Here is a 22,797-nt window from a genome sequence, read left to right as displayed (position 1 = left end):
ACTGTTCCAGGATTTCAAGGAACAGTGAACAATAATCTGCACGGCAGGTTTGTTAGGGGCTGACGCTCCCCTTTCTTGATTTATACACTTCGGCTTATTTAGACAATCACGGGCCTCTTCCAAGACAAGTTACCAGTATCACATTAAGCAGCGCTACCCAGAAACAAATTAAAAATCTCTGCAGTCCCTGATGCAGCTCCTGAACTCATGATACCATTTAAGTCAAAAGCAAAACTAATTTCAGTGGAGCCTTGTTTAACCTCTGAAGGCTAGACTAGGAAATCAGGTCAAAGCCCTTACACTTTGTTATTTAAGTAAAGAGTACCACAAAGAGTACATAATAAATGCACAGAGAGTTCTTACGTTATCCCCCTTTTTTCTTATGCCTGTCCTTCTACTGTGACTTCTGAAATCCAATCTCTTGCAAAGCAATTTTTGCAGACCCTCCTTGAAACAAGGACTACCTCAACCCAGGCAAGCAAGGCAGTGGGGAAAGCAGAAGCTTGCAGGATCGCATTGCTCTGAATTTATGGTCCCTGGAGCTACCCGAGTGCAGAACGGGCGCGGGTCCAGGAGGCGCGAAGGGGAGCCACGCAGCGGGACGAGTGGCAGGAGGCAGCAGCTTTCGCAGCAGCACGCGCTCGGCCGCCTCGCGATGAGGCAGCACGACTGCAGCCTTGGCACGGCTGCGGCGCGGCCGCTTCGCCTGCCCTCCGCTGCTGCTGCCGGCGGGTCCGAAGCGGCTTGACGTGGTTTGTTATGGAGCACCTCTTCAACGAGCTCCAAAAGTCACTCCCTTTCTTCCCCTAGTATATTGATTTCAGTCTGAACTACCACATTTCAGATCCAATTACCCAAAAATGCAGGTCATAAAACCTCTGACAACACAGCAGATCCTGAAACAGGTTTGTGAATAGCGGCCGTGCACATTTTTTCAGGCTGCATCCAGGGAAGGCTGTGCCTCTTAGAAGAGCACAGCAAGGACTGCAGTGGCGTAATGGCAACTGGGTGCCCGTCAGACCCAAGTCCTGTCCTGGGCCTCTCTGAGGCCAGAATTTCATTGCACTGAAAACTCACTGCACTGGGTCCAGCCTGGGGTAATTTGTTCACAGCTAACGCCTCAGGCAATTAACAGTTAAGTTACTAAAGAGACAGCACAAGCTGAACCCTTGGTTGACTCTGCTGCAGCACAGCTTATGTAACTGATGAAAATGCAAGCCAGCAGATACGACTACCTAAAGAGCACTGAGATGGCAGAGCCCTGCAGAGCCAGAAGAAAAACTATCTTAGCATATTAGACAGAACAGACTTGCCAGCTAAACACATCTCATATACGAGGACAATGTCATTTGGCTTCGGGAAGGGGGGAAAAAAAAGAAAAAGAGAGGAAAAAAGGAAAAATCAGAAGGTCCAAGGTACCTTTTGCAAACATGCATTGGAAATAAAATTTGAATCTAACTGCTAACAGCAAAAATTATAAAATACTACTGGCATACAGACGTATCAGCCTGCCAAAAAGCATCTTACCTTTTCCAAGATTTGGTTTGATTTTAATTTCAAAGCGAGATGTAGGCCAGCTCAGCACCAGCACAGCAACAGGAAACGAGCAAAAGGAAAATAAAGTGCGCTGCTCTCAACGTGCCTCTCGTTCTGGCAATAAGCAGGAGGCCAGACAGAACAGAGCAAGGCGGCACGATCCCGTCAGGGCACCAAGCCACAGGAGCCACCACAGGAACCAACACGCGTACCAAGGGCTCGTGCACTCGCCCGGGAGCCGGGCGCTGGTCTCCTGTCATACGGCCAAACAGGGACTTCTATTTTCTCTAAATCCACACATTAACACTTTATCTTTTCAGCTTGCTTCACTCTTTCCCACTTTGCTTTCTCTTCCAACTTTTTCTGTGCACGCGGGCAGAGCGGGGAGCACCGCTGACCTGCCTCACACCAAATCACTCATGACTGGCGACGATTCCGACATAAAAGATTACAACTGCTTCTAAGAGTTATTTAAAGTTTGTCCTTCAATGTTAGTTAAGGACTGAAGGCATGCTGCAAACGTAATTATGTCAGAGTCACTTTACACAGAGGTTCAACTACTTACATCTATTTCCCACCTGTTGTTCAAAGCCAACTAGAAAATAGCCTTTTGCAGGCTTCACTATAAGCTGTTCTGAAAAGCAGTCCAGTATCAGGCCCTAAAAGATGGATCTCTCACAAAACAAATGTTTGTGACATTTATTCAATTCATATTCTGAGAGCTAAAGTCTCCTGTGGCTTACTTGTCTCCGAGTCCCTGTGTGTCCTGAGTCCCCCTTCATTAGGGGATTGCAATTTATTTCCTAGGATATTTGCTATTTTTGTATGACTGACTCTTTTGAGCTAATTCTCTCATGCCACACAAAACACTGAGAAATGACGTGAGTCCCTAGAACTTTACACAGGAAAGGGATCTTCACCACGTACCATGGTGCTAGTGTTGCCCCACAAGAGCACTCCTGCTACGACCGGGCACAGCCTCCTGCTCCGTGTCGTTACGCTTTATTTCATGCCCAGACCCCTGCGGCCCTCCTGTTTGAAGCTACGCCGCCGGTTCAGGAGAAGGCATGGCGTAATGGGTGTGCGAACCATGAAAACGCAATCTTCTCTCCGGGGCACTTAAAACCCAGACAGCTGAGAGAGATGCACACAGTCGGGATCAAACAGAACGAATGTTTGCCATCTTTAATGGGATTATAAAGATCAGACTAAGAACTGTGTCCGATTTTGTGTAAAACGTAGCTCATCACGAGTGCTGCCTCTCCCACCCCGCTTCCTAAGTGTGGGCACACACACACACGCAGCCACAAGCTCCCAAAGCGGGATGCAAGCGCTATAAATTTCAACGGAAAGAATCTCACTAACTTTGGGAAGAGCCTGCGGACGGCTCTACGCAAGCAAGAGACAAGTGACACGAGGTTTGCTGTACCCCGAGCTGGCCAGGCGCAGACCAACGCAGACCAGTGCAACCACAAAAGCTGGGGACCAAGCCCGCAACCGACACGGCTGCCGGGGGCCTCCAGACCAGAGCCCGATGATGCCTGGCCAACCTCGCGCAGGAGCAGAGGAAGGTGAATTTGCCCTCAGAGTTTTGTTTTGGAGGCTAGATTACAAAGAACAGTTTTGATTGCTTAGATAATACGGAACAAAACTTTTGTGCCTACCAAGAGAGGATCCAGAAGAGCTTCAACTCAGGTCTTCACATGTTGACAACAACTGAAATGTTTTCATTCAATTTTGCCTTAAGTTTACTTAAGCCTTATATCATCCTGGTAGTAAGGGAAACTACTCGCTTCCCTTCTCATCTGCAGCCCCTTTCCAATGTAATTCCCCAGAGGGGGGCTGAAAATTAGTACCATGCATGGGCTGTAGAAAATACAGTGTAGACTTCTTGGGGCAAGGGTTCTCCTTGCATACGTTCATATAATTCCTACCATAACACAGCCTTAATGACCTCGATCACTAAGCATTACTAAAAACGTAAGAGTCAGGTAAAAATAAGAAATGACAAACAGGGAACTTGTATTTCCTCCTTGTAAAACCAACCGAGTTAGTGACCTGAAAGAGTGTGTTGGTCCTCTCAGATCCCTTTAACTTCTTAGGATTCTTTCTCACGACAGCTTTTTATATACATTTTCTAAATTAAAGATCTAACAAAACTGAATTCAAATGCATTAGCTGCTCTTCGGCTGCAACATATATATGAATCTCCTGGTACCGCTAGCCAGGCCATGGTACAAGGAACAGTATTTCCCTGCCCCTTCCCTGCTACTGATGTGGCCTATAAAAGGCATACAGGGGAAACCTGCAACAGATAAAAAGCAGACTGTGATCTTGGCACATGAAAAGACTTTATCAGAATTATTATTATGGCTACGTTGAGCAACTTTCAGAAACTTCACTAGAATCCTTGCACACGCATTGCTAATAATTACTTTTTCAATACATCGCAAGAACTGTGATCCAAGACTAGTAGGGTGAAACACAGATCTTGCAAAACCTGAATCATGAGACATCTTCCCGATGTAATTAGGCACGATAGGAAACGGCACCACGTCAGGGTAAGTCCTTAGAGCTGCCACTGTCAGAAGTGGTGTGTTCCCTGTTCAGGCAGCGTTTTACAGCTCCTCGCTTCCAGCGTGAGGATTTACTTCCTTTGGCCCCGTTTAAATGATGTTCCATCCTTGCTGTTCTGTAAATTCAGTGTGCTAGATATTAAAGTTAAATCATATAGGCAGTGTTTTAACCCAGGAAAATATTAGTGTGAACCTTTCAAAGGTTGTTCCACATCGATTTAGACATTCCCACACACACGTGCCTCCTTTAACTGAAGCCAGCTGTGTGTTGGGAATCACATCCCTGAAGCTTTAAAGTTTGATTTTATAAGTCTTAGTATTTTTCAGTTTATAACAAAAAAAGCCTCTGCCATTCCCTGATGAGTTTAAATGTAAATACTGCAAATGGCCAAATAATGGCTACAGACGGAAAAGAAAGTTCAAGGAAAGACTGAGCTGACGCTGGCTGACAGGGCGGCCGCCCCGGCGCCTACCCCGGCGCTGTCAAGCTCTTTGCAAGCCTCTTGGCAAAGGAATAGTTTTATACATCAAGGCTGTAAGACCAAAAAGTTACAATGCAGTCTCATTACTAAGGTGACTTTTTGAAAGAAAAAGCAGATTTTCTAATGCACGAAAAAAATACTTAGTATTTGAAATTACAACTTTTTAGGCCTAAACCTATCATAAAGGTCTGTGCGTGAGGGAGCGTTGTAACAGAGAGCTGCGTTATTGAGCCTTCTTCGAACTTTCTCCAAACCTCAACTGAACACAGACGCGAGAAGAAAACACCTTTGACTTTCGCAGTCGATTCATACATGTCTCAAAGACAGGTTCTCCTTTAAATGTTCACCTGTTTCTAGCACTACAGCAGAGCACTTACTTATATCTGGGGAAAAAAAAAAAAAAAAGTAGGTGTTTTCAGTTTCTGTTGACTAGACAGACTCTTGCCTCAACTGCTTGAGCTCCTATAGCACAGGCAGCAATTGCAGACAACATTTTCCCCACTGAAGGTTACCCGGCAAACTGGGGAGACTGAGCAGAAACTTAGAAAAAGAGATCTTGTTTCCCCCCTTCCAAACTAGGAACCAAAACCCAAGCAATTAAAACCCCCCAAAACAGTGAAAACCTTGAGAGAAAGATTTTCCAAAGAATCAGATGAAACTGAATTGGATTTCTAAAAACTTGGATCAGGCACTTACAGAACTTTTAGTTGTATCTGGTTTAAAATGGCACAATAAAACAACTTCCACCGTTTCTTACAGCTGCCAAACCTTTTCACTGACACTCAGTCCCACCGTTAGGAAGTAAGAAACAATAAAGCTATATATATATATATATATATATATATATATATATATGTATATAAAAATAAAGCTATATAAATATATATACACATATATATTTTTTGTTTGGTAAAGTCACATTAAAAACAAGCTGATACTTAGATGCATATTGGGATTTTCCAGAAGTGTTTAGGACACTGAAGTAGAGCTGAAAAATCTTGGCACTGGAGAGAGATTTAAGAAGATCACTTGAGCTAGGGAGGCTATCTTCTCCAGGCTTTCTCTGTCAGTGGAGAGGCCTATTCAAAGGATAAATCGGAGTACCCACCCTTAGACACTTCACCTCTTGTTAACCATGCCCATCTCTCCACCAGTGGGGAAAGAACTTGCAGACGCAGTATTACCTGGGATGAAGTTAACCCATATGCAAAACAGAAAACATGTCAAGTCATTTACTACAGCTAATAGTCACAGCAATTAAGCATAAAGCAGATTTTGATCATCTTTCTTCTCATCTCTTCAGCAAATTGAGATTAATTTTAATAACAAAACAACTTTAAATCGTTCCATTTCTGCACTTATAACTGAATTTTGGTTTTCAATTGCATGCAGCTTCACATGTATCCAGAATGAAACATTACCATCTACTAAACACAAACTAATTACCCACCATTTTCACTTGAATTGAATGAGGAAACTGCAGCAAAGCATTTCATACCTGAGCATGCAAAAGGGTTGTAAGAGCACACTCCAAGCTATGATATGCTGCTAAACCCTGTTAATGTTTCACATTAACTTCCATGCAAATGCAAATGCTTTGGGCACAAGAGTAGAAAAGTAAAATGACTAAAACAATACACTTTCATTTGAAGTTTCCTACTTGTTGATTCAGATCACTAGTTACTTACTTTGACTAACTGATCCAGAATAACATGTCTCAGAAGAGGTACTAATTCATCTTTAAACGTATTGCACATCCGATGTGCTTTCTAAACCCTTTAAAAATGATAACTAGATATACTTATGGGTTTTACAGAGCTGTATGGCATTTGGCATTTTGACCAGGCAGAGAGGCAGTCTGCTACTCTTCCCTTCCTTCTTTTAGCAGGAAGCTTTCATGTGGTCTTTTGGCCTTGTGGCCATCTTCACCTCTTTCAGAAGTTAAACATTTGTTTTTAAAACACTTCCTTGCATTTCTCATTTATACTGTTCATAGACTGCCTAAGCAGGTGGCTTCTTTTTCACCATTAGTAAAATTTATTGCAAGCAGAGCTTTGTACAGGAGCAGGTAATATGACCTTGCTTTGTCCTCCTTTCCGAGTTATCTATGAGTAATGATTTCTACATGACACTGTATTACCGAAGAGTGAAGGCTTTTGAGCACGCACTAGTCTTCTGCTAGCCTCCCTCTGCTTGTGTAGGGAAGAATAAGCACTTACCGATCCATCCTTCATTATAGGTTGGGGGGGGGGGGAGGGGAAGGAATTTAAAAAAAAAAAAAAAAACTTTTTTTTTTTTTAAAAATCATCATTTTCAGACAGGAATGCTATTGTGCTGCCACCACTGTGTGAGCTTTGTTCCGTGTGGTTCTCTAATGAGCTATTCTTAGCAGGCCGGGCTGCTAAACGCACAGCTGTGACTGTAGAGCCAAGGCCCAGCTGGCAGTAACCAGTGGTGCCTAATACTGAGCTTTGTTTCAGATAAACAAAGTGCACAAATACAAACATAACCGGGTTTAATATCCGAAGCCTTCCCTGTTCAGCTGCTAGATTCGAATGTGTAAGAGCACAAATGGCTCTTCTTTGAATATGGTTGCAGACCATCATCCTCCAAGGGAAGGCAAAGACACACTGTGCAACTTCCACAAAAAGCTGCTTAGAGTAGACAAAAACAGACCTGATGTCCAAAAAAAGGTGATTTTTAGAAACTAGATACTCACTGATAAAAGAACAGAAAGGTATTCAGACAGTATTTCTTAGTGTCCTAACCTTTCCGGCATCATCTAAATAGCACTTTTCCCAAATGAAGTATTTAAATGCTATATTATCAACGCATTTTTACCCTCATTTCAAATTTTATCCAAAAACGACGTTGCAGCGCAGGCAGTTAAAGCAGACTAATAACTCGGCCGGATCCTGACCTTCTGGGTGCCGTGCCCTGGCTCCCCTGCACGCTATCACTGAACAAACAGGCTCCCAGCTACGAAACAACGCGGCACGGGCCGCACGGGTCTACCGCGAGCCCGCAGCAGCGCCAGCGTGTCGGGCACAGCACGACGCTCGTACCGACTTGCCGCTAGCTTGCGGGGCGGCTTGTTTGCCCTAAGGGCAAAGGGGGCGAAAGCCCAGAGGGAGACGCAAGCGCGGGGACAGACCGAGGGCTCTTCCCTCCGGCGCGGACTGCTGCTGGTCGCCACCGGGCCTCCGCGGGGGCAACGCGTGGCTGAACAGGTTCTTTCTGTTCTGTCATCCCTCTCCTCTCGTTCAGCCTGCTGCTCGAAACCAGAAACTGAAGCTCCTAAAAAATGGAACGAAATAGGCGATCTTTCTTTTAAACGCTCAGCAAGCGCTGTATCTTGGCCTCCCCAGATACACTGATGTTGGCTGCACGTTGAGATGGTTATAAACCTCATCCTATCAATGAGAGCCATCCGTTGCAAAAAACCCATGCACTTAATATGCATTTTTCCCCATGTTTTGTAGCTCATATTGGCATAGAACGAGACCCAACCTTTATCACCTTTCCCCATTTAACATCCAATACTGAAACAAGGTTTTTAAGTCCAGCTAACCTGAGAGGGGAATAAAGTTCAGACTCAAAACACAGGTAAGAAATACGGTACCACAAGCCTTTGCCTCGTCTCCTGTATCTCAGCCGTCTCTAGAATTACAGAGATCCAGCGAAACATCCAAGTGCACCTTCTGCTTGAAGCTAGAGGTCAACCAGAGAACTGCTGTGCAAGTACTTCCCCGACGCAGTGCCCTTCGTTAAAAATCCATTACTAATTGGACCTTTGGCAAACACGCGAGGAGAGCAAGCTTGCCTTTCAAGGGAACGGAAGGCCCTTGAAAACATAAAGCTTGCCCTTCAAAAGAGCTGATTGTACCTGTTACTATATCAATATGCAGTAATTTCAATAAAGGAATCCTCAAATCCAGTATTCTTTTAAACAAACTTATAGGCATTACAATAGAGGCAATATTCTCTTAAAAGAAAAAAAAAAAACAATCTTAAGCAGGAAGCCTTGTCAGATAACTTGCAAGCGTACACAGAAAGGTTTGGGATTATTAAATGTAAACGCAAACTGACGTTTTGCCAGCCTTCCTACATCACTAGCTACCTGTATAATAGAAAAACTGTACAGCTAATAGTTTAAAAAAAAAAAAAAATTGGGTCAAATTAAATCCCAGCAGCTACATTAGGAAAACCAGAACTGTAAAGAAGCTGAATTTTAAAGTTTTAGATACTGTCATATAACCCTTCCACGAAGCCACATAATACACTAAATTTAGGCAGGTTCCCGTACGACACCTGCACTCTGTGGGTGGGGTGAGAGATCTAACTCTAATCCACTGCTTTAATCTAATAACGGGAAGTTCTCCATTTCCTGTTCGTCCAATATCTTCCCTCAGGTTAAAGAGCTTCTCTCTCTCTCCTTGGGGTTTACCTCCTCCCTTGCTTTTGTCTGTTTGTTTTTTTAAAAGAGGCAGTCATCAGCCCTTCTTTGATGAGCTTAAACCACCTGGCTTGCGAGTCTCTGTGCAAGTGGTAAGATCTCACATCCTTTAATAAACCTGCCCTAGTCTTCTCCACTCCTCCTCCAGCTGGCTGGGGTGAGCGGCGTCGTACTCGGAAACACTGCCGAGAGGCCTCCGTCGCTCTGAACGTGCTTTAAGCATCCATGGCCCACGCGGAGAATACCACCTCGGGACCAGGAATCGGGGCAGCAGCGGCAGCTGCCAGGCGTCCTGCTCCCGCTTTCGGGGCCAGAGTAGTCGATCCTGGCTCAGCGACTGCTGCCCAGCGCCGGGCAGCCTGCGCGTATCCTCAGCAGATGCAGGGAGACACAGCTGAGCTACACGAACCGGCAGCAAAACTGCAGAGAAAAGTTAACATTCAATTATGAAGGTGTAACTATAAATGGGTAACGTACAAATCAATGTTTCTCCCTCCTCCGAGGTTAGACACTGCTCATCCTGCTACTGGCTAAGCAAGGTAACAATTTGGATGGTCTCCTCAAAGAAAATTATTCACCGTTCTGGGTCACATGTCCCTGGAGAAGGGAGGCTGACAAATTCACTGTCAGGATTGTTCAGCTTGGCTAGAAAAAAGACTTAACTATTTCAAGACATTTGTAAATCAGCGGAATCTGGGCACTAAAAAATTGCTGTAGGCCAAGTTTTAGCCAAGTATGAATTGGCTCCCCTAAACGATGGTTCCCTTGAAGGCAAGGTTTTAATGAGAAGGGCGTTATTTGGAAGACTGATGCATTTGTTACTTACTAAAAAAGCAAAGAAGCTGAAAATATATTACTAGTTTTCTCGGCACTCCTTAAAAGATCAGACAAAAGGTGCTTGAAACCACATCACTGAAAAATGTTATGTACTGTTTAAGCTTCTAAATTCAGTGTAATAAAACTACTCACGACAGAGTCCTCTCCCTCTCCTCCATCCCTCTCTCCCATCCTTCCCTGGGAGTCATTGATCTCTCCTAGGTGACCCTCCAGCAGATTCAGATGCTTCACTACTGCAAACAATGGATGTCCTCTACAGCTAATCAATAATACGATAAATAAGTACCCAAACACGTTATTATCTGAACACACAGGTTACCTACTTTACTTGAGTAATCTTTTTTAAGTAACTAGGACATCTGACAAGCAGAAAAGTTGGCTTAATTAGGAAGAATCTTTTTCTAAGGATAACATTTGTGCCCGGGCTTTCTGCTCTTAAATGTCAGTCCTAAACACGTCCCACGCAACATGAACACACCATCCAAACGCGGGCATGTTCCAAAGACTACAGAAAGACATACACACTTGGAAATAAGATCTCACCCTTTATATTAGAAATTCTTCCATAATATGCTAGTGAAGTAGACTGTGGAAATAAAACTAGCTGATTATTTATCTGTCCTACATACAGCTTAGTCTTAAAAGCCTGCAAGTGACACTTACGGATAAAGCATAGCGCATTAGCCAAACTGAATAATTTTTGTTGACTTGCATGTTTCAACAGGAAAGTGATGAATTAGGATGTTTTAAACAAAGCAATCTATTTACAATAGTAGCTTATGCCAACCCCTTTGATTTTTTTAAATAAATTTAAAAAAATAGGAAAACAACTTCTGTCAATTTGACTCTGAGGAATTTGACCCATGCAACACCAAAGGTTTGAACCTGGCATTTTTTCTATTCCTAATACATACAATCATTTGCGCTAAAGAAATAATCACCTTCTACTGCTCTCTACGAATCGAGTAAACTTGCTCTTCGACGGACAGCACAAGATCGCTAAAGATTAGGAGGCGTGACTCCCGTTCCTAACTTTTGGAAGAGGATCGGCGTTTATCCATCAGAGCGCTCAATGCCAGCTGAGGTTAGGCACGTGTACTTGAAGGACCTGCCTTCCTGACGAGGTTTCCCTAGAGATGCCAAACAGGCTTCCGACATCCTTTTCCCCATGTCTTGCTCTATAGAGGTAGATGCTGAGCCAGGTATCTTCCTGAATTTAAAACGCAGCGGTATAGCCGAAACAGCTGTGCTCCATCAATTTGGCAATACCAGAACATCTGAGACTGAAGATTAGGACAGGGAAAAGGTGACAGTTTCACCACTGTGGGTATTTGAAAGGCTTAGACAGCACTCGCTTGCGTAGCAGAAGATCAATAGTCGGCGATGAGGAAGTCATATGCAGAAATACATTTCAGGGACAAAATACACGATCATATGATAGAGCAGAGTTTACGCATGTAGTGTCCCATAATCTCTCTCCTCATCCTTCAAAGACTTTTTGCCTCCCCAGCTGACAAAATCGCATGCATTTTAAAACAGCTCTAGAATTGCTTCATATCACTACAGACTTCCTGCCAAGAGCAGCTCTAAGAACTACTCCCCCAGTCTCAAAGAACCAAGACGATGGTGCTGTGCAATGCGCAAAAATCTACCGCTACAGTCCTCAAGGGCATATCCTCAGATTTGAATGAAGGAGACTATCTGATTTAAGAAACAAATGTCTCCTTATTCTTCCACCTCATTTTAAAAACAGATAAATATCAGTATCAGCTAACACCAATCTACTAAACAACACGCAACTGTCAGCAAGCCTCAGAAAATAAAACTTTCCACTGACAATATTTCAAAGCCACCAATTTGTTATGTCATTGTGTAGATCCAGATATACAAGATTTGACAGATCTGCAGGAAAGAGGGAATAAGTTATTATAATTACTATTTGATGTCAACCACAGCAGAAAGGATTGCTTTCACTTCTCAAACATGGATATCCTCCTTCATAATGTAAATTTGTTCTTTTACTCAGGTAGAAGGATTAAAAAGTAATTTTCTTCTCTTTTCATAGCAAGAAGAAACGGTATTCAATCCAAAAGAAGCTCCTCAGGATCAGCATAAACAGCATGAACCCTGAAGGAGAGCTTTACAGCTGCTCTAATCCGCGCAGATATAAGAAAGAAGTGCTCGACTCACAAGTTAGAGGTTATACCTGATTTTTGTTTCAGTGATTTTTCTTTTTAATACTAGTGAAGATTACCTCAAGTACTACTGTATCCAAACTACAGGATCAATCTGTGTTTAAATGCAGGCACATAATTACTTGATCTAAACAAGTCTTTATGAAATCCTAATTAGCTGCTTCTCTTGTTGCTAAGTTCCCTGATTGTTCCCAGTACCCTTTGCCCCTCTCCCACTATAGACTGGGTATTTATTTCCAGACACCGGTGCTTAGGATACCAATCCGTAAGCCTAGGTTTCTGCGCTTATTCAAGGACACATCTTATCATACTGATTAATGCCTAACTAACATATCAATCTATTCACAAGGTATAAATGCCACAGAACAGGTTTCCCCATTGTTTCTTAAAATGGGCATTACTTTGAAAGTCAGTTTCATTAACTTTATAGGATCCCTCTAAATGTAGACAATAATAATATTTTAAAAAGATGAAGGGGAGCCTTTTTCTGTTGTCATCATCATTAGTTATCTGGAAAATACTATCAGGTAATATCATATACTTAATAGTTTAAGTCGGTGATGACCTTAAAGACTAGATATTTGGTCTTTCTTTAGCTTTTGACCTTTTAAGGCTCCTTCTACTCATGTAGAGTCAGCAGTGCATTTAAAAAAATGTTAAAAAACCCTCCTAATAATATCTCCTATTTATTTATTTTCAAAATACGCTACTTTTGGAGTTATCAGTATAAACCCTGGACTCTGTCCCACACGAGCAAAGTTCTTATTTACTCATGGGCAATAGATGCAGCCACGTTAACTCTCTCCTCATTGAGCACATGCTGCTCTAACTCAGAGCTCCCAGCAATGACACGGGTAATCAGCCCCAGCTCGGCCCGCCCAGTCCTGTCCTCACCCGGCTCTCAGCACAACGCGCGGAGACCACCACCTCGGCCGGGGAGGCTGAGTCCCCACGGCAGGAAACCTGATACCAAGTGAGTAACTGGTCTGGAAAACCAGTTCCCGGGGGGATGTACTGACGCTGCCACTTGGAGGACGGTACTTAAGCAGGAACTGCCTTCTAAATACACGTACTTTAATCGCTGCAAATGGCACACTATCGATCACAAAGGACAACTTCTAGCTCTAGGGTGCACCTTACATATGCTGGACTTTGCTCAGTGATGTTTAACCACCCCATAATAATCAACGGGAATACACAGGTTAAGTTCAGCTTGGTCAGTCTGCAGAAAACGACAGGATCTGCAGCAAAGATCAGCAGGAGCGGGCTCCCACTGCCGCGGCAGCGCGAGACGCAGCGACCTCCAAAAGCCCTGCCGCTCTCCCCACCGCGCCGAGGGACGCCGTGCCAAGCGCGGGACGCCGTGCCAAGCGCGGGCCTCCCGCGGGGCGCTTCCCTCGCGGGAAAGCAAAGAGCGGGATCGGGAGGCAGTCTGACGCCTCCTGGGGCGGCTGGATGCCTTACGACCCGAAGGCGCATTTGCTGGCTGCACTTTGCAGCTAGGTGCTGTTTACTGCAGCTGCGACTGCCCTGGAGTTCGACGCAAGCTAAAAGTCATGCCCGCTGCATGCGTTAATTGCCTGATGTGCCAGTGCCGCGGGCTGAACTCTGCACCGCGGACGTGCCCCGGTGAGCTCAGCTCCCTCCGCGCGCTACGCGCCAGCTGCACGGCAGCACGCCGTTCCCACGTGCACTGCAGCCCACCTCTACCTACACAAGCGCATCAGCAACGCCAGCGGCCCTACGCCTACGCTATAGGCGCTCCAGAGGCTTCCCCTTGGATTTCCCGGGTTTAGCCTGGTCGCCCGAACTGAACAGCCCTGCGCGTCACTTAACGCTGCCTGAAAGGCCACACGCCGGTGCAGACCCTCATGCCTGTAAACTTCCAGTTTAACTTCCTGCAAGAGAAACGCAGTCTATGTGCACTGAAAATACAAACCAAGCCAGCACGCACTGAAGTGCAGGTGGCTTTAAATCAAAACCCTTCCACTGCCCTGAATCACAAAACGCTAACAGCAAAGCCGGAGTAATGACTTCCTTTTTCTTCTCCACTGTCACATGACATGGATATTCAGTGCTCCCTGCTAGGTATCATTTTGGAAGCCGTACTCTTCTTACGCCTTTGCTTTAAAGAGAAGGTGTAAAGGGCAACACGGGTACCGGCTCTGAGCAGCTGCCAAACAGAACTACCAAAACCAGTGAAATTAAAAACCGTGACTCTGTGACAGTTCAGCAGTCCTGACCTTACCTTCTCTTTATGACTGTTTGATTACTACTTTGCTCCGTCTCTTTTTAAGAGGTTACTTATTAGCTGAAAACCAGGGCTTTCCGATTGGTGTCATAATTTTGTCCAGGCCAAACAGAACCAGAATTCCCCTCTTCCCCCCCCTCCTCAAGATATGAAACCCTCCCTCCACAAAACCACCCCTGCTCCAGGAAAAGGACCTCGTCCCCGAGGCCCACGGCGGTCCGCAGCGGGTGACAGGAGAGGCGATGGCTTTCGCGCTAGGCTGCACGGAGGGCTCCCGGTTTTGGGGCCGTGCCCATCCCGCCGCAGAGCCAGGGCAGTTGTGAATTTTATCTAACTGCTCAGTAACAGCAAATGCATTACCCAGTAATTTACCTGTAATACACACCACAGCATGTGGAATTATACGTAACAATTCAGAAATGGACACATTACATCTTAAAAGATGAACACACTCAAAACTTTGTCTCTTCTGTATCGATTCAAATCTTGTGCTTAGAAGAGCATAAGAATGAACTGCCCAATAAAAGTGAGGAGAAGGTAAATAAAGTCCCAGTTCCCAAACAATATCAGGGTTTTTTTTCAATGTAAAAAGTATTTGCCAGCATGGACTCTATCTATAAATCTATTTCAAGGTCACTGCGTAACCGAGTCTGGTTACATTAAATATTTTACTTGCAATTCCATCTTCTCGCATCATAAGACTTCACAGCGGGTTAGCATTCATGGCTCTCAAGCAAATTTTGAAAGTACACACAAATACAATCTCGAAAGGCTCAAAAAATCCCTACAGCAAAACACTGAAAGGATACTGCTCCTTTCATTTTCTTCCACCTCATTTTACAGCAAAGAAAATATCTGTTTCTTTTGGGGGCAGTATATTTTTTTTTACTCTGAAGAAATAATCTGGAGAGATCAAATAAGAAAACGTTGGTGTGTTGCACCATAAATTTGGGCACTAAGGATATATTTTTCTTCTCAGAAAATAAGAAAATAACAGTTTGAAAACTGAAAGAAAATAGCAGTTGAAACTCAGTCAAGTCAATAAGGTCTTCCTAGAGAAAATACAGCTGAACTTTAAATAGCATGGGACTAGCTTTAGACTGCTTTCTCAGGCTACATATCCCTACTAGTTAAGGCACTTTCTAAACACAAACACATTAATCTGCACCAGGGAAAAACTGTTAGAGGAAAAACTGTTAATGGTAATCTAATTCGAACAACGGGCTACTTATAACCTGAAGCCATTAAATGAAAATCAGGTAAAATATAATGTTCTTATTCTAGACTTGTTCTCTAAGAAAAAAATCACTGTAAGAATTTGTATTCTCCTTCTGTCACCATCGACATCTCTTCTTGCACTGTCATCGTGCCCCAAAAGGAGGCTCAAGATTATCCTAAAGGAGCAGGGAGACCTGGAAAAAAGGATTCCCAGGAGGAATCTCCAGGAGCCAGATTATTCCCAAATTCCTGTTAGAGAACTCACCTTCCTCCGCGACTTCGGCTACCTATGCAAGCGTCCGAGTTTGTGCAGAGGCCGCAGGAAGTCCAGCTACTTCCTAGTTTCGGGGGCAATATACCAAACAGGAGCATATTATCACAAATAACACCCAGTAGGTTCAGAATGCTACGCAAGGGTCTGCCTTCGTTCAGCTCAAATGTATTTAAAGTTGCGATAGAAGGAAAAACAGAAGAGAGGCAAGGGAATTTGGTACGGCCTGCTAAATCACACAGCCCAAAGTACGGAATTGTTCAACATTTTCCGAGCTGGTGGAAAAAGACACCGCGAGGTCAAAACACTCCTGCCAGTCTAAAGAAAAAATCCAGCCTTCCAAGATCAACTCTGAGGGAAAAACAGATGAAAAGCGGGTCTGGCAGTTTCGATGCCAAAAGCAGAAGGAGGAATGAGACATTTTTAGAAGCAAACTGTTGAGCACTACAGATCTATCTACCTATTTAGCACCCAGCCAGAAGAGTCTATTATTAATCATTCCCAAATCAAGATCTATTTGTTTATGTACACATAAATAAAAGCATAACTGACATGATTTTCTGTGAAATTTTGTTCTGCCTGTCACTCATCATTGTATTGCTGAACAGAGGCATTCTTAGTTACCAGGTTTCAAAAGCATACGGTGCACTGAAGTAATAAAATTATTAACCCTGAGGTCTTTGCAGCCAGGATTTCTGGACTCAGTCCAGTTACTATCACAATTTCAGTCTGAAGTTCAGTTTTACTGTATTTGAAGGCACTGTAAAAATTTATATCCAAATAATGTACTGGTGCCATTTATGTCAACTCACATCACCTCCATTTGTTCACTTTTACAGTTTCTCCATGCTTAGTTTTAAGGACATTTTCACCTATCCAAGCAAGGGAAGCAAACTCTCCATAAAAACACTAATACCATGAAATTAAAGGTAGTATAACCTATTAATGGGCTTCTTTATGTGCAAGCAGTATTTGTCTGTTGGCTATTTTTTTCCTCCATGTTAATCCACACTTAGTTAGAGATTGAAAGCAGGTACTGCCATTTATCTGCTGTATCATTAAACACTAATCAAAATATCTGCTGCAACCACAAGAGACTGTTTGATGAGTTTGTGTCTCGTAACTTTCTCCCCCCACCCCAAAAGCCCATTTCCAGTTACTTTAAGCGTGTATGTCACTAAGCAACAACAAAATAAGTTTTAAAACGTCAAGACATTAGATCCCATTTGAAATTCACTGCTTAAAAACCACCACTCATCATATGCAGTGACCCACATATTATAGAAGTTACTGTAAAGCTCAGCAAACCTTACTTCTGGCAGAGGGCTGGCCGGTTTGGTTAGGATTCCTCCCACATAAACAACGTTTGGTAGCGTGGGTCTTGGAAACTCTAGTGCTACATCAGTACAAAGCATCCACAGGCTGGATCCATGAACCAAGTCATACATGGACCGTTCTGGCAGAACCTTGTATTTCTGCATTATCCTTTCGTATTTTGGCAGAACCAAAAAATTGACTCCAAATCTTGAAATAATATAAACAACAGTATTTTTAATCCTCTCAAACAGGTTCATGTGATCTGTGAGTAGCGAGTTAAATTCTGGAACGTAAGACAGGGGAGCTGGAGCACCTACTTCTGCTGGATACCAAAGGCCTGTTGAAAAGACAGCATACTTAACCCCTAAAAGGTGAGCTATCACAAATCCACATATCTCATTAGGATCTACCAGGAGCAGGTCAAATTTTTCCTGTTTCAGGACACGTATGAGGTTTTGGTTGCCCACAATCATGTCACAGTTCTTGGAATAGTGATCCAGGATATCAAACAGTTCCAGGGCTGTCAGTCTCCCAGAGAAAATACTCCTCATTTTGGACTGGAGAAAATCATCCGAGGTGCTGCTGTTAAAGATCCCTGGGTAACGCTGAAGTCTATAGTGATTAGATGGAGGAATATCTCTGCCCTCAGAGAGGAGAAACACTGTCTGGTGACCTTGGTCATGCAAGGCTGAGGCCAGAGTCTTGAAAATATAAAGATGGCTTTCAAACATAATTGGCGGCACGACAACGATTTTGGCAGCCCTCGCTATCCCAACAGTGCTCCACAGGAGAATGAGAGCTGGAGTGTACGGCTTCATAGCTGAAATGAGAAATAAAAGCATTACATCAACAGACAACAAATTTGGATGCTACCTGGGAGTTTGAAAAAAAAAAATTACAATGTACCATCATTAAGCGTGTCCCACGAGAGCTAATCACATCTCCCCATTTCAAAGTCTTCTTTGCAGTAGTCACAGGGAAGAGGATAGCAGCCACTTGGCTTCAGAGTGAATTTGGCAGTGCTCGGTGTTAAATAAAATCTGCCTTTTTTCCCCTCCCCTCCCTTTCCATCTGGCTTTAAAAGGTAGACGAGACTTCTTCCAACATATACTGATATAGTGCTGGTATTATATGGCAGGAAAACTGACAGAGAAGTTCAAAACCTCCACAGAAGATACCGTGTGCATCACCTCTGAATTACATATGCAACCCAAAAACTGTAAGATCTTAAAGTCAGCCCTGAGAATTAGATCCTGCTAGGTTTTAGATTATATTTAAAAGCACAATTGCATTATGTTTATTTCAATATATTGGATGAATTAAGCATACCTGAAAGATACCAGGTTCAGAGACCCAAAGGCTAAAATCCTCTATTTATTCACACACCAGGCACAAAGGATACATTGGCAAAGTTAACTTTCTCCACAGAAAATAAGACTTTCTACTATAGATAATTCAGTCCTTGCTGCCTCCGTTGGAGCTTGTAATATGCCAGTTGTGATCCTGTGGTTTGTTTTCACTGCAGTGAGAGCTGCAGTTCACGCTACTGTTAACACAGTCACAAGCATTTCTACTCCAAGTCCTTGTTTGATCATCATCCACAGCTTTCAAACTTCCTCGTCTGGTTTAAGGATGCCGTTCTTTGCCGCTTTATTTCTTTATAAGCCAATGAGAGTTAAGAATATAAACATCTGTTTAAAAAGACAAGGTTTTTTGGTTTTTTTGTTTTTTGTTTTTAATATTAACACTAGCCAGACACATGGGGATGGAAAGTTGAAGTCTGGCAAGAAGATACTACCAAACAAGAACCAACTTAACTACTTTGAGCTTTCAAAAATTATAGTTCATGCATGGGAACAAGTGAAACAGGGGGAGTTAAGATGTTCACGTGTGCATTGCTAACTTCCATAGAAGCACCTTTAGAGGCACTTAATTCAAAACCTTTTTAAATCAGCACCTGAGCACATACTCAAGCATGAGTAAGGTAAGAGGGCAGACCTAAACACAGACAGTTCATGACTGTAGTAGGCTTCTGGCCATAGAAAGGAGAACGAGAGTTTTCGTGTTTTTGCAAGTACAGCCTATAAAACACTGTAAAAGCCAGATGAGAGTAAAGTATCAGAAGCAGGCAGAGGGCACGTTTGAATGCTCTTCAGTCACTCTGACCCTCTTCAGACCTGGAGAAGTGAGTGCAAGCCAAACCACGTGATCCGCTCTTTCCTCATGCCAAACCAAACCCACATGGAAATGAGAGTCTGTTGCAGCATCCTTCATAAATAAGCACAATGGATAACGTTACTACTCATAATATCGATTATCTTCTTGCAGTATAGTCTTTTATGCCTCCTTAAAACATTGTTTGGGACAACGTGACATTGGTATGTGAATTACTGGCTTACCAGCAGAGCACCTTATATTTGTATTGCTACAATATGAAATTTTGGTTTTGAAAGATGCCCCAATTTTCTCCTAGTCCAGTTGTGCAAGTAGCTTGATTATAAAACATGTATGAGCATGCACCAATGGAGTCCAAGTTAGAGAATTACCACAAGGTACATGGACTATTTTAATCATGTTTATCATTTGAAAAATATTACTGTATCTGAAGGCTCCTCCATACTTGTCTTCAGAAAGTTTTGGATGCTGCACAGCAGATTACTGGCCAGCACAGAGAACTGTGTCAATTTTAAGCATCACCAGCAGTACCTTGTGGGAGTGTGCGCGCGTGCATGCGCATGTTTATGTACAAAAAGGTTCATTCAGGCAAAGACACAAGGGCTTTCTCTTGTGACAAAGCCCCGCTGCATTAAGATGCCTAAGATCTTACAGTTTCCATGGGCAGGTAATAAAGAACTGAACTGCACGAACTGATTTAAATCTCCACAACACCAACACATTCACGGGCTGAAGCAGTGTCCTGCAAAGTACGCCGAGGAGCTTCATGCTCCCCAGGCACAACGCTCAGTTTCACAGGGGTAACACTTCAGGGGAGGAGGGAAGAAATTACTTTCTGCAAGAATACTTGCAGAAAATATACTTGCAAATGAAATTTTCATCTTACTGCATTACTGTCTGACACGAAATTCAGATTTTTACGTTTTTAAGTTGCCGCAGTTAGTGTTCTGTGCTGATCTCCAAGACATCTCCTTCAATGCAAACAGCAGTAGCTAAACTAATGAGCAACCATATTCCTCCTCCAAGAAAGTTGGAGGGGGGGGCATTACTTTATCATGCTTTATAACAGCTTTACTCACCTCCCGATCTCTAATTTTTTTAAAGTATATAAGCTTTGAGAGAAAATGATCAATGACTCCAATCTTGAGACAAATGAAGTCCAGTATTGCTTTGTTTCAGTATTTGCCATTTGTTAGGCTTCTAGCACGAGGGCCTGACCTATCTGAGAGTTTAAGGTATAAGTTACCTTTTTAATTTAGGTGCTCACTTTCTTTGGAGACACTTTCTAGGAAGCCGCACGATTGCACAGAGCTCCGCTGGCTTCCCAGGAGCTCTCGTGTAAAGGATGCGGTACAACAGGGCCCCACTAGCCATCTGCCTCATTGCCAATCTGGGGAGCTCAGATTTTGAACTGTGCCCGATAGTTACGCCAACGAAAAAGATACAGATTTGGCATAATCACCACTGCCACACACAAGCCATGCTCGACTACCTTCAACAAGGCTCCACATCAGCAGAGGATACCACCAGAAGATAAAGGCCTGTTTGTTTTTAAAACAGGTTCTTCAATAAAATAGTCAAGAAAAACAATCAAACTGGAAAAAGTACACATTGATTACATCTCCTCATGCTATAAACATTCCCACGGTACTAAGTTACTGCTTCTGCCAACAGTAATGACATTACAACACCATAAATGGAGGAGTGGGGTCGGGAAACTTGAAGCCAGTTAATATTTCTAACAGCAACAGGAATCAAAGGTCACGACTAGCCCTTCGGCTTCTAACAGGTTGCCAGATACAAGAATCCCATGCTGTACTTCGATCTGCTTATCTGATACAGGCTAAAACCACATCATGTCTTACTGAAGACGAGGACACAATACTTAGCCCTAAGACATATTTTCCACAAGTTAGATTATGTGCATGCCACCAAGAGTCACATGCAATTACACCTGCGCTTCCTTAAAAAGACTACAGTACCACACTACTGTTTCCTACCCCCGCCCCAATGCCTTTAATAAGAATAGCATAAACTATTTTACTATTTACAAAGCTACTAAAAAGCACTACCTATGTGGTATGAAAATCTGACAACATAATGATGAACAATTTACAGAATTTAATTTTCTTGTAATGCAGCATATCAGTATTGAAGAGATGACACAACGCTCTTCCCTAGAAGTCTGCAACTTGTGTTATCTTCATTCAAAACTGATTAAAAAAACCCAAAAAACAAAAAACGCAGGCTTCAAAACGCATTACACAACTCCTTTTCAACGTAAGCATTTTCCACAGGGACAGGAAAATACATGCACAGTACCTGCCAAACCATAGGTGTGCTAAACACATGACACTTTAATAGAGAAATAGGCCTGTTAGAGAAAAGCCTGTTAAGTGACGTTTTCTTTAACTGAGAAAGATGGCATTGACCTTACACCGACCTAGGTCCAAGGCTCCACCTTTGGCAGGAGTGTCTAGGATGAAGCCTCCTCTTATCCTCCTTTGGCCACCCAGAAGGAGGGAGCTAGAAAGCTTGGCCTTTGGCACAGACGAGGGCAGCCTTACAACACGCAACGGCACTTTGTAACCCCACTGACTTCACACGTGATTCCCATTTCGCCAGTGGGGAAAAATGACACAGGTGTTCAGTGTCATCACCAACATCACACCACACGGTAACGCAAGCTCAGCTCAGCTCTCAGTCCCACACTTCGACAGCAGTCAGCAAAGAACGACTCTTCAAACACGCTAGCTATTTTCACCAGACAGCGAGCAGCTGACACGTGCATATTTGAATGCGCACTTCTGACTCTCAACTCATCCCTAAAAGCAACTAGTATCTACCGGTGTCCGAGGGTAGACAAAGGGGACTTCGAAGGGGGCAGGAGAACTATTTGGGCTGTGCTCAGTTCGCGGGCAGCTAACCAAGAGCAGAACGCAGGCACCCTGCACTAACCTGCGGCCACAGTTCAGCAGTGAACTCCCAGCACAAATCCCTCGCCAGAAGAAACGACAAGGACAACACCCAGTGCACGTGTTTGCTGCTGCTGAACGCTAGGAGCACTAGAAAGAATTGCCAGCTGTCCTTGACAAAAAAAGGAAATAAAACCCAAAGACAGAAGATGACGTGTTTCTTTGAGATAGTTACTATATTAACATTTTCTTCCTTTGATTATACTTCAGATTTGCCTTCCTTAAATATGACTTTTTGGTGCGTGAGCCATCTTTTTATAGCAGAAGGTCCAAGAATTAAGAGAAAAAGGAACAGAAAAAAATATCCAAACTTTCTAAAATTTAAAAAAATTATTTGAAAAACTATCACCGAATTGAAAACATTACCAGTAGGGCCAAAAAGCCCTAAAACAAAAAGCAAGTATGGAGAAAAAGTTAAGAGGTAAGGAACGGGCTTTTGTATGAGTAAAAGCAACTGCTGTCTGTAAACAGTTCACCTGCTGGAGTGCAGCAAGAGAAAGTTAAATAT

General features: G+C 43.3%; 1 protein-coding gene across 3 annotated transcripts in view; it reads right to left on the bottom strand.

Annotated features, from left to right (window-relative positions):
* Positions 1 to 22,797, bottom strand: part of UGT8 (UDP glycosyltransferase 8) — a 47,262-nt gene that overhangs the window by 9,534 nt on the left and 14,931 nt on the right. For 2 of the 3 annotated variants that reach the window (XM_064510624.1, XM_026105309.2), the window contains exon 2: positions 17,136 to 17,959. In XM_064510624.1, the coding sequence (XP_064366694.1) occupies positions 17,136 to 17,957 (822 nt within the window). In that variant the 5' untranslated portion in view covers positions 17,958 to 17,959. Of the gene's footprint in view, positions 1 to 17,135; positions 17,960 to 18,045; positions 18,191 to 22,797 lie in introns of those variants that run through there. The other variant, XM_026105310.2, reaches the window with a different exon arrangement.

The sequence above is a fragment of the Dromaius novaehollandiae genome, chromosome 4, assembly GCF_036370855.1.
Source record: "Dromaius novaehollandiae isolate bDroNov1 chromosome 4, bDroNov1.hap1, whole genome shotgun sequence".
Classification (NCBI taxonomy): Eukaryota; Metazoa; Chordata; class Aves; order Casuariiformes; family Dromaiidae; genus Dromaius; species Dromaius novaehollandiae.
This window is presented reverse-complemented; position numbering and strand designations above follow the sequence as displayed.